At 37.3% G+C, this 13,330-nt stretch overlaps 1 protein-coding gene across 2 annotated transcripts in view; it reads right to left on the reverse strand.

Annotated features, from left to right (window-relative positions):
• Nucleotides 1–13,330, reverse strand: part of prkcaa (protein kinase C, alpha, a) — a 177,474-nt gene that overhangs the window by 33,996 nt on the left and 130,148 nt on the right. The window contains exons 9-14 of one of the 2 annotated variants that reach the window (XM_028463883.1): nt 13,238–13,267; nt 5,066–5,209; nt 4,824–4,997; nt 2,130–2,221; nt 1,905–1,967; nt 95–233 (exon numbers count right to left, since the gene is read on the reverse strand). In XM_028463883.1, the coding sequence (XP_028319684.1) occupies nt 95–233; nt 1,905–1,967; nt 2,130–2,221; nt 4,824–4,997; nt 5,066–5,209; nt 13,238–13,267 (642 nt within the window). The remainder of the gene's footprint in view (nt 1–94; nt 234–1,904; nt 1,968–2,129; nt 2,222–4,823; nt 4,998–5,065; nt 5,210–13,237; nt 13,268–13,330) is intronic. The other variant, XM_028463973.1, reaches the window with a different exon arrangement.

Consider the following 13,330-nt stretch of genomic DNA (forward strand, 5'->3'; position numbering starts at 1 on the left):
CAGGCACTGACCTCAATGTCAAGCACAGGGTGACACCAGCTCAAACTGCAACAGAGCACCAAAAGACACACACACAAACACACACGTTTCCTACCTCTGGAGCGATGTAGTCTGGGGTGCCGCAAAATGTCCGTGTGGTCACTCCTTCTAACATATTTTCTTTGCACATGCCAAAGTCAGCAATCTTGATGTGTCCCTCTGAGTCCAGCATCACGTTGTCCAACTTTAGATCCCTAAGTAACGAGAGATGGCAATCTTTATCATGTTGTAACTCCTTACCCTTATTACTCAAATCTATGAACACAGGTCAGATAGTGGAGCCCAGAGTTCACAGCAAACATGGTGAAGCTGCTTTTAGTTGTTATGCTGCAAAGCATCCAATGTCAACATTTTTAAATCCAAGTTAAAGGCAATCTTTTTTCTCTATTGCGTATGACTGAGAATGAGATTTTTAAATTCATTTTATTGTTGATTTAATATTTTTAAAAACCCTGTGATTTTTAAACTGTTTGATGTTTTCTGTTGCACTTTTTGATCGTATAAAGCACATGCCTTGTATATGGAATGCGCTATACAAATACATTTGCCTAGCCTTGCCTATTGATCTGCCATGACAAAATAGTCAACTCATGATACGATATGAAATATAATGTGAAATACAATACGAAATACTCGTGATACGATATGAAGAAAAGAAAAAATTATGAGCAACAAATCTTTGTTGATGGAAAACAATTTGACTGAAAAAGTGTGAGACAGTGTGAAGGAGTGTTTTACTTCACAAATAAAGAATGAAAAGAAATGCACCAATCTAACTGTTTTTTTTTTTTTTATTATTATTTCTCATTTCTGTAACATAAAAGATTCAAAAGATGCATTTTGGACCTACGAGTAGAGTGGTCCAATACCGCTCAACGGACACGTTGACTTTGTTCGAAATGTCATACTCCGTACTACAAACGCAATGAGTATATAAGTATGATTAGGAGGATGACCGATGATGACCGTTCCCATTGAAGTAAACTTCCAAGTTTTCCAAAGATGCATTTCGACCCTACAATGACAAAAACCTGAAGCACACTGAGACTAAATATCTTTGTTGATTCACCACCTTTGAAAGTTCTGAAAACATTTAAGCGTGAAAGTGACCCATAACACATTTCTTTCTTCTTTTTGGAGATTTTCAGAGACCTGCCATTGTACGACTGAGAAAACTTCCGGTTAACTTCAAAACAAGAGCCCTAAAAAACAAATGGAAAACTAGAAAAGATGCTTCTGTTTTGAAAAGAAGATGTTTGATTTTTGTTTGAAGCCGGTCTAAGGAGGATTTTACGTTCTGCTCACAATGCATCATGGGGCAGTTGACTATGAGTAGTGTGCCCACCCCACCGTGCATACTTCAGAAATGTCCCGATATACATCCGGGTATTTTTCATGTACTCAATCTTCCCATACTATCTAATGTGAACACACTACATACTCATTTTGATGTCAGACGTAGTATGAGTACTACGTTAGTATGCCCTTTCAAGAACAGCCGTTGTCTTGTATCCAGACAAGCACGCGCTGACTGCCGGCATTTGCTCATTGGTTGTTTCAGCCGGTGCATCACTACACATAACCAATTTATGAGTCGACGGATCATCCGCTTTGTCCGCCATCTTGTAAACACTGCAGCCTCTGAATTCTATGGGAAGCCGAAGGGTCAAATGTCATTGTGCTGCTGCGCTCCTTTAAAACTTTTTGGTTTTATTTCGTGAACCTTTGACTTTTATATCGCTGTTTTTTTTATTTTGCGTTTCGTTACATTGCTACTGCCAGAGCGTAACCCATGTTACATGTATAAAAAAGTACAGCCGAATATGTTCCGGCAGTGTTAAGTGTATACATTGTTAAATACACACCTGTAAATAACCCCTTTGCTGTGCAGAAAGAAGAGACCAACGGCGATCTCTGCTGCATAGAACCTGAAATGACAAGAATACAATTACAGATTAAAACAGTGAAAAACATCAGTCTGTCACACTGCATTGTTCCCTGAGGGAGTCATAGAAATGTGACAACTAAAAGTTTACTATTCACATTTAGTATGTGATTAAAAAATGCACTGTATACAATATTGGTCTTACACGGCCTGCGGTTCCTTGAACTTGCCAACTTGTTGGATATGGTACATGAGGTCTCCTCCGTTCACGTACTCCATGACAAAGTACAGACGATCCTGTAAATGAACAAAAAACAAATATATATATATATATTTTTTTTAAACTCAAATTTTTATTTTATTATTATTATTAGTTTATTTTGAACAATTTAATACACACAAAAAAAAAGCTTTCGTAGTATCCATCCATCCATCTTCCAACCCGCTAATTCCCGTTTATCAGGGTCGCGGGCTTTCGTAGTATGTGTACATTAATTTTTCCATGTATTAACATAAATACTGTAGAAAAACTTAAATACACTCGATCAAAATTTTTGGAATTACATTTTAGGGAAAAGGTACTTAACAAGTCACAGGCCACTATATTTTACAAAAACAAAAACAAATAAATTCCAGCAATCAAAAAGTCTTTGGGTGAGTGGCCCGATTTAGTTCTCGTTATACAAAGGAAGGATCCTTTGTATAACGAGAACTTTCACAACCAAGTGACCTTAAAACAACACACGTCGAGACATGTTAAGCACTCAACACAGACATGACTTGTGCCATAAAGTGTTTTTTTCTTTGTTTGTTTCATGTTGGTCCCCTGCTGCCTATGACAAGTGTGACCTGATCCCAGTCAGTGATAACATATGTTTTCTATAATGCTTCAGTGTAAATGAATGACAAACCAAATATTAGTTTGGATTTGTAATATAAAAATCAATTTTTTTTATTTGCACAAATGGTCCTTGTGGGTTTTAATCTAGCACATTTAAAATTTTGATTAGGATTTAAATGATCATTCAGTGAAACCCATCCCAAACTTCAGGAGTGATGAATATATCAAAAAAATATATTTTATTTCATATACATTAAATGTTTGAAACAGTTTTTTGACTAACTACAAAACAAAATCAAGAATTTATCAATGAATGGATTAATTACAATGTTGTTTCAGCTTCTTTCAGTTAAAAAAAAAACAAAACAAAAAAAAAACAGTTGAAGTTTGTTCTATTGACCATCGTTTGTGGTCAGCCGTAACAGCAGATTTATTTATGTACGCAACCCACCCAGTACAGGTCCGCGACCCACTTTTGGGTCCCGGCCCACCAGTTGAGAATCACTGATTTAGTTATTATGAAAAAAACAATCATTTTTTAACATTTATGAATTGAATCGTCATGTGTTGACTCGCCACTAATCTAACAATCAATATATTGGCACACTTCTAATACATACATATATACATATATGAATAGTTTAAGATGATTTAAGTGTCTGGCTGCATCAGAGCAGAATGCAAAGTTTGTGCCCCTAGATTGTGTTCAGTGGTGTGATTCACCAGCAAGATGGATTCTGGTGTTCACAAACACCAGAATTCATCTTGTACTGTTCCTGCCTTTGCATTTCGAATCCGAACCAAAACGGTTAAAACCAATCATGAGGCAGTGTTGTGGTGTAGGGCAGGATATCCCTAAATATAGCAAAACTGGCCAAGCGCAGTTGTGGGGAGAGGAACTAGCTGGGCTACCGCTATTAGCATAGCTCCGAATCAAAATAGAAAGATGTCGATGCAGGAGGATGGTTAACGTGCTCGCATACTCGCATACTCAAGTTGCAAACACAGCAAAAGTCACTCAACAACATAATGACCGCAGCATTACTATCCCAAAGAAAGTTTTGGTGACATCATCATTTGTTAGCGTGTGATTGACTAAAACAAATCATGGTTGACAGGTACTTCGCCCAACCAGCTTCAAGCATTCTGTTCCTGTGCCTCCCTGGTTCTGATAGCAATCGTCAGACACAGACCCAGATTGATGTGGAGAACACGAGATAGAGGGAGGGCTACACATTGATCTGGCTCTTGCCAGGATAGTGATTCACTTAGTACACAAATACAAAAAAATTGTCAACTGCCCCCAATTCATAATGAATGCTTGTTTTTCCACCCAATTTTTAAATCCGAATTGCCACCCACGCCCGCTGCAGCATTCTACGGTTCTTTATGGCGAAGGTTTGTAGCTAAACGCCTTAGGTGAAACAATGCACTAAAAAATTAATCGCATAAATCGCTTCTTTTTTTTGCACCACAAACAGCGCGGAACCTTTCTCCATTGCACGCATTCCTGGTATATCCATAATACTGATGCACAACTACAACGGTAGAAGCTGAGGAGCCTGAAGAGTCTTTGTGTGTGTGTAAATTTTGATTTTAAAAAAACACACCAAATGGAAAACTAAAGCCCAGTTGTGTGCAAATTGTGCAAGTAAGAGTTTGTGGATCACCAGAGGTCTTCTAGCCTCCAGCGTAGCTCTACCACCTCAATGCTAACTATGTAGCAGCTATCACAGACAACAGTCCTTCGGGCGCTACACTAGGCCAAGTGTTTAGGACACTCTGGACAAGATGACAGGGTTCAGAGCCAGAATGAATAAGTCCATGAGTGACAAATGAACAAAGTGGATAAGTTGACCACTGTCGGTGGTAGAGGATGTGGGGCTACTACTACTACTAGAAGTGAGTTTATTTTGTGATGAACAATGTTATTTTTGATATGCTAATTCACAGCACTGTTTCTCTTATTTTGTATTATCTGACGGAGAGAAAAAAACAACAAGTTTGGTGTTTAATAATTGTATTGCTTGGAAAATTGTACTAACTAATTTTACCTACCACAGTCTGGAAGCACGAGTGTAGATATGTGAGGAAGGGTGGCTTGTCCTGTTGGGCCAGGACCCTTTTCTCCACCATGGTACATTCAACATCATCGTCCTGGATCACCACATCTTTCTTCAGGATTTTAATGGCAAAAAGCTCATCTGTCCCCTTCATCTCCGCTAGCATAACCTTCAGAAGATTTGCACGTTAGCTGTAAAAATGATAGCCTACCTGAGCAAATGCTGATGATTACTCACCTTGCCAAAACTGCCCTTCCCCAGCACAGCCAAGAAGGAAAAGTCATTGAGTTTGACCTGGTTCAGACTGTTGGAAGGCAGCTGACTTGGACGACCATCATCCGTCTCACTTATCACCTTTTTGCCTGGACCTAGTTTGGCTTTCTGCAGGTTGGGTACAAAATTAAAAAAAAATGTCTCAGAGACAAAACTCACAAATTCAACCACATAAGGATAACTTGGATCCAGATCTTTAATTACAACAAACCAGCATTGTGTTTTGAGCGATGTTCTTTGACTTGGTTCCTCTGTCAAAAACTTTTCCATACATCCGACAACTTGGCTTCCTTATCTTTGCCACTATAACATTTGTCTTAAAGAAAAATACTGAGAACTAATGCTACCTTTAATTTACAGTACATCCACTCACTTCACAGTTGTATTACTCTCGTTCAGTCAAAGTCTCAGTCGTTGATGGGTGCAGAGATTTAAAACTAATGGAGGAAAATGAGCTATTCAGATAAAAAAAGAAATGGCTAAAAAAGTGGAAAACATTTTTGAAACATTGGTAACACAGAAGTGCTTCTGTGTAATGGCATTGCATGGACTTACTACAACTCCAGTATGAATAATAAATAGCTCATGCTCTACTTTACAAACACGAAATTCAGGTTTTCATAAATTTCAACATAAACTTGCAAAAAAAAGAAAACAAACTCCATTCTTAATACTCAATTTTATATATCAGTAGTTTTGTTTTAACCACCTTTGCCAGGCTCCTGGAGATTAGCACCCCGAGTGTATACAAATATCTATGCATTTATGTCAGTTTATGTATTTATTTGGCTGATCAATTAATACTTTAATGCAGGGATGCTCAAGTCCAGTCCTGGAGATCACCTGTCCTGCATGTTTAATGTTGTGTTCACATCGAATGCGTCTTCTGTGGCACCGGACGCGTCTACCGCACAAAATATTTTGCAGGTTTTGCAGGTTAAAAAAATTTCCCATTCGCTTCATATGTGCGTCTGAAGCGAAGCACCGCCCACCAGCGACACACCCAACTCTGCAAGTTTCACTGCCTGCTGAAGAGAGGAGCTGTGCTCCTTTTTCTCCTCTCATAAACATAAACCACCAGTGAAAAAAGCCAGTGTGATTAGTGGCTAATGCTATCCTAGCTCAGTGCCGACTTTCAAAGATGAAAGAAAACTACAGAGAGAACTTCTACCTGCTACTACCACCTCCTCACTGATTCTCCTCCACGCCAAACCCTTTTTGGTACGGTCCCGGTTATAAAAGCCGTGTCATACAGCTCCAGGTGGTCACACACAGCTTCTACGTCATAGTTGAACGGGTGAACGGACCGGTGTCCGTGTTGACGACCTGACGTCATCGTCAACAAAGACTGATTGGCTTTCGTCATGCGAAACAGTCGCAAGAGTTCAATATTTTCAACTCTTGCGAATGTGCAAATATGACGAAAAATCTGGAGCGCGCTCGAACGGCCAATGCTCTTGACGCGTGGATCGGGCCACACAGCTAAGATTTCGCCTCTGGGCTGCGTCTACCAATTGACTTGCATGTATTCTGGTCGCACAAACATTTCGTGACGCATTCGGTGTGAACGCAGCATTAGAGGTCCCTCTGCTCCCACACACCTGAATCTATTTAATCTGTCACATGAAGCTAAACAGAAAACATGGTCAATTATAATTGTAATTGCGTATTTGATAATTCATTACAATTATAACGTAATTAGTGAGGTTGCAGGAGAATGTTCCCGAGATGTATGCTATAGCTTTTATAATTTGTAACTTTTAAACTATTTGACTTATTAATTTTTTTCTTTCCCATTCATTACTATTGGAAATTCCAAGCCTATGGGCTGAGATTTATGCCACTAGAAACGCATTGAATTTGAAAGTAACAACTTGAAATTGAATTTACTGTTTTGAAACTGAATACATTCCAAAAATGCAATATTCAAAATTCAGATTCACTGCACGCAATGCAATTTCATTACACGGAGATACACTTCCGGTCTGTGAGGTTGAGTAATCAATCACTGATTCATGGAACTCCTTTACGATCGTTGAGGGTGTGACCATAGATATCATACAATAAAGGTTTTTATTATCTATATCTATAAAGCCCTGAAAAAGGTTCAGACTCGTAAATGTTATGAGAGCGTGGTTGTACATAGTAAGTTACGTTTTTTTAATCCTTTTACCTCTGTTTGCTGCTGTTCCCTGACCACTGAGAACCATAATGAACCATAATGTTGCCGACATTAGACAAGTCCCTGCATTGAAGGATTCTCTTTAAAAACGTAACCTAACAGTGACATGACAAGAAGGAAAGACGAACACGTCTTCATCCTGTTTGCTAAACTTGTACAAAGACCTCCTACAAACACTGTTTTACTTTATGATGCTGACGGATCAAAAGAGCTGAATCATCATAGTGAACACGTTTAAAACTGAAATTGTATAGGAATTTGTAAATATTAAATCTGACCAGCTACGTATATGCAAATAAGCAGGATAGTATAATAAACCAGCTGTGACCGTGTTGTAACCCAGTACAGTACACATCCACACCATGGACATTGCTCTCTGCTGACCTCTGGCAGGAGGTACCTGAAATGCAGAACAACAAGGTTCTACAACAGCTTCATCTTCAGGCTATAACACTTTTAAACTGCAATAAAATCTAACATGCTATAACTTATTACAAACCAAGTGCAATAATCTAATACTAACCCCGTGGCAGCACTTCATCACTGTTTTAAGTGTGTGTTTTTATACTGTTGTTATGGTGTGTTTTGTATGCTTTTATTTTAAAGCCTAACAGTCAAGCCTTGTGTGGAGAATTTTGTTCTGTGTGCACCTATGGTGTATATGTATGAGTATGAATGACAACAAACTATCTCGCTCTCTCTCTCTCTATAGGTTAGGTTATCTTAGGTCATAACATAACCTAACCGCGTGAGCAGACGTGGGGTCATCTATAAAAGGTCGCATTTACAGACCTTGGTTAGCTTACCAATAAACTAGAAGAGATTTGTCACCTTTACAATAAGTAATGACGAGGCCACTGGGAGTGAGGCCCAAGGCCAAGGCAGGCTGACTTGATAATACTGTATCATGTTTTTCTGCAGTCAGTGCCTTCTCCTCGCCCTCCTCTCTCTGCTCTGTTTCAGTTGTCTTGAAGCTGATGATGGCCGTTCCAGATCTGTGGTTCATGGCTCAACTAGTCTAGGACACTGTGATGTTCTTTCTCTCTATCCTGTTCTGTTGGTCCTTCTGTCCACTAACCCCAACCAGTCGTGGCAGATGGCTGCCACCTCTGAACCTGGTTCTACTGGAGATTTCTACCTGTTAAAAGGGAGTTGTTTCTTCCCACTGTCGCTAAATGCTTGTTCATGTGGATCTTGTTGGGTTTTTTCTTTCTTATTATGAATTTTATATTTTGATAAGCGCATTGAGATGACTTTGTTGTGATATGCGCTATACAAATAAAGTTGAATTGAATTGAATAGGTTACATACAGCAGTAAGATAATATTGTGCAGTGAATAGTGAATGTGATCATTTCCTCCTGTCATACATTGATCAGATGTAGTTTTATGTCCAGGGGGATAAAAAGACTTCTGAATGTTTGTGGAGTAGCTCAGAGACTAAACATGTTCCTCTGATCATGGTCCAGTGCAGTGGGTACAGAGTCTTATCCACGGTCTGAGACCAGGGAGTCCAGCTCTGTGTCCACTACAGATCCAGCATCCCTCTTCTTAGTACAATCACATGTAGAACCCAAAACAATGTTTGACCTACTACATAAAGATGTGACGTTCTGTACTTGAAGCACTTCATTCATACAAATATCTGTTAGTGTCAAATCTAAGTGATAATCTATCCAACAATATTGGCCCCAAATTAACTGAAGCAAGGCAGATGACAAAGTCATTTATTTAAAGGAACAAGAGGCTGATAAACTTTGATCCAGTGTGTATCACACAGCTGTGAGAGCCTTTCTCCCATTGGAAGCTACAGCATTCATCCTCTGCTTCAGTGGCTCAATGATGTCTGAAATAAAAAAATATAATAAATGCAGACATTTACTTCCTCCTAAACATGTGTACATGTATAACTTTGAGAGTGAAGCCCAAAGACAAACTGTATGATTGAAGATCGATGGTTTCCAGTAATTTAGTGAACAAAGCCGACTGCTTTTTAACTGTAAATAATATGTAAAGGCTATTTAAACTATAAATGTATAATTACATGTCTGAACACAAAACTTCCTCACACTATGTGTGTAATAAACACTGTTATACTGTAGCTGTTCACCATCATTAGCATCATTAGCTGTGTGTAGCACTGGCACTGATTCTAGTTGATTCTAGCAGTAAGTTCGACTACGTATAACTTATCTGATGAACATTTTCCCATTGTATCATCCAGTTCACTTGAAAACTTATGTTGCACTGAAACGACTCCAAGCATGCTATTCTACTGTAACGCAACACGGAAAGAAACGCGAAAATTACGCACAAACTCAGCGCGACTTACATTGCGTCGGACACTTAACTTGTTTGAATGGTGTTGTATTTATAACTGAAAAATCCTTAACCCTCTTTTTTCTTTAGCTTTTTTCAGAGAGGGGAGGTGAATATGATTCGTGTAGTTCTGTCCAGATGACCCTGCAGCTGTGACGTCGAAAAGTCGCAGCGCATGCGCAAATTGCAATTGGTCTAAAGTCTAAACCTAACTTCCATGCAAATGTACAAGTCTGAAGAACAGGCTGTACAGATATATATAATAAATGCCTTTATTGTATGAAATTAATGGTCACACCGCCAATGGCCTTAAAGGAGTTTTTGTAGACATAAACAGGAGTTCCATGAATCAGCGAACCAGAAGTGCATCTGTGTGTCGTGAAATTGAATTGCGTGCAGTGAATCTGAATTTTGAATATTTGATTTTTGGAATGTATTAAGATGAATTTCTTTCAACAGTTAAAACACAATTTCAAGTTGCTAATTCAGTTTTAAAACAGTAAATTCAATTTCAAGTTCTTACTTTCAAATTCAATACCAAGTATTCAAATTCAGTTTCTAGTGGCACAAATCTCACAAAGCTACTACCTTCAACCCATTTCAACCCATTTCAATTTTTTTTCTTCCTTTTTCAACCCATCTCAACCTTTTTCAACCCATTTCACCCTTTTTCATCCATTTCAACCTTTTTCCCATTTTCAGCTAATGCTAGGTTAATGCAAACGCTAGTATAATGCTAATGTTAGGCTAATGTTAACGATAGGTTAATGCTAGCGCTAGGCTTATGCTAACACTAGGCTAATCTTAACGGTAGGTTAATGCTAACACTAGGCTAATGTTAGGTTAGTGCTAATGCTAGGTTAATGCTATTGCTAGGCTAATGCTAAGGTTAGGCTGATGCTAATGCTAGGTTAGTGCTATTGCTAGGCCATACTAATGCTATTTTATTGCTATGCTAATGTAAATGCTAGCTATTGCTAATGGCAACTAATGTTAATGCTAACCTAATACACTGCGATGCTGGCAAGCACCTGCATCTTCACTTGCATTTTCTTAAGGAAATACAAATATTCTAACTAATGCTAATGCTAACTTTTTCAACTTATTTAAACTTTTTCCAACTTTTCAACTGATTTCAACTTTTTAAATAAATTAAAGCTATTTTCCAACTTTTTCAATTTCTTTCAACTTTTTCAACTTCTTTAAACTTTATTCAGCTTTTTCAACCAATTTCAGCTTCTTTCAACTTTTTAACACATTTTCTACTTATTTCAACTTTTTCAAGCAATTTCAAATTCTTTCAACTTTTTCAACACATTTCTTATTTTTTCAACCTTTTTCAAACTAATTGCTAATATTAAGCTATTGCTAGGTTGCTGCTATTTTTAGGTGAATGCTAATGCTAGGTTAGCGCTATTTGCTACGCTAGTGCGATTATTAGGCTAATACTAATGCTAATACTAATGCTAATACTAATGCTAAGCTAACGCTCAGCTAATGCTAATTCTAGACTAATGCTAACATTAGGCTAATGCTAATGCTAGCTTAATGCTAATGTTAAGCTAATTCTAACGCTAGGCTAGTACTAAGCTAATGCAGAGCGTAAATGAAAAAATGTTGGTCATCGTAATCATAACTGAGTTGTAATTGAACATGGATAATTGAAGATGTAATTGTAATTGAATATTGTAATTGGCCCCAACCAATCTGGTGTGGTAAACCAGGGAAGCCTCTAAACATGCAGGACTTGACTTGGACACTGTAGTTACATATAAAAAATGTCTCATATTTCACTCTACTATAAAGTTAAAAAAAGAAAATAATAAAAAACACAGAAATACACATTTTTTGAGCACCTGCATCATGGATGAACAGAGGAAAGGTCGCCCCAGTGTGGCTGAGATTGGTTCATGCATGTGTTTTGCAGACAGGTTTTAAATGTCAACCCATGAAACTGAACAACATTCTCTCCACCTGCACTTCAGTTTCATGCCATTTCATGCTTGAGCTCACCGCAAGGCAAAATACTTCAAGAAGCTTCCCCAATATAGGTAACTACGTCACACTAAAGAGAACATTGCAAACATTGTCTCATTGTGCACAAACACCAGAAACACCTCAAATTCCTCCTGTTTCACTCACAGCCAAAGCAATATGCAAAAAAAAAACTGAACTTAAAATCCATATAAAAATATAAATATAATCTACCTTGAAGCCAACACATCAGACTGATCAAATTAGTAACTTAATCAAGATTTGTTCTCTTGGCCCTGAATTCAACAAATAAACATTTAAATTGGTGAACTTTGCCAAGTTAACAGATGAGTTTTTACCCTTAACTTCTTCACCAGAAACCAGATACCTTACTAGTAAGATTATAAGCTACTTTCAAAATGTGCAAATTAAAAAAAATAAAAAAAATAAATAAATATTTATCTACAATTTCAAATAATTTTTTTTTTAATATTATACAATATCAACCAGGGTTGGGGTCAATTACATTTTTCAGTTACAATTATGTTTTCAATTGCCCATGTTAAATTACAATTCAATTATAATTACATTCTCAATTATTAAAGTTACCGTAAATTAAATGAATCACATTTACTGAGCCGGAAATAAATAACCCACTAAAAGTTCACCTTCCTCTTATGTTAGCTTTCTGTTAGCATCTCTCATGATAACGGGTCCTAAATCTACTGTAAAACACACTAAAAAAAGACATCTATCATCTATTGTTTTTCATATCTATTGGTTCGCTTGTTAAGCTTCCTAATAAATAAAAATATAAGTTTTAATATTTTTGGTGTAGGCGTAGGTGTCAGCATACCCGTCTTGATATTTAACATATTTGCTAACTACAAATGTGTAGAACTGTACAGAGAAGTGTAACATGGTTCCTCTGCAGTTTTGCGTTAAATTAAAATGGCAATTACAATTACAAAGTAAATTATCTACACTTAATTACAATTTCATCACGATTATGACAGCAACAGGTTTTTCAAATTACAATTACAAGTATAATTACGCCAATTAAATCATCAGACCTGTTTCTGTGAAATAACCCTGGAACAAACTATTACTTGAATGTACATATACATAAACATTTACTATTTAATTTAAATGTTCACCTACATTATTATAATTATTATTATTATTATCATCATCTTGTTATATTATTTTATTTAGCTTTGCACATATTAGTCTTTAACTACTGTTTATATTTTTTCTAGTTGATTGTTATTATTTAATGTTTACATTGTCAGAGAGGGTAAGTCAAATTCATACATTACATGGCCAATAAAGTTGATTCTGATAATTGCAATTAATTATCAAATACGTGATTACAATCATAACTGACCCCAACCCTGATATCAACCATAAATTATAAAATGTTTTGTTTTTCTCAATTTAAAAAAAAAAAAAAAGAAAGAAGAACTTTAAAGCACCAGTGCTAAGAAGCTTTAGTCTGGTTAATGGCATTTACCACAGTTTGCTCTGAGTTAAACTAGAAGAAGCAGCAGAGGAACGCTATGAAAAGCAGAGCAGACCGCGCTAGATCACAGCACACCGGGAAGCTTTAGCCTGGGCGGGCCAAGCCAGCAGCAGTCTTACTTCCTTTCCCTTCTGACGCACCTGATCAGAGTCTTCCACAAGTGCTTGGTCCTGAAACCACAGGGAGAAGGGAGCCAACAGGGCTGACTGACTATGTGGAACTTGTGCTCAGAC

Source organism: Gouania willdenowi, chromosome 1 (genome assembly GCF_900634775.1).
Source record: "Gouania willdenowi chromosome 1, fGouWil2.1, whole genome shotgun sequence".
NCBI classification, from domain to species: domain Eukaryota; kingdom Metazoa; phylum Chordata; class Actinopteri; order Blenniiformes; family Gobiesocidae; genus Gouania; species Gouania willdenowi.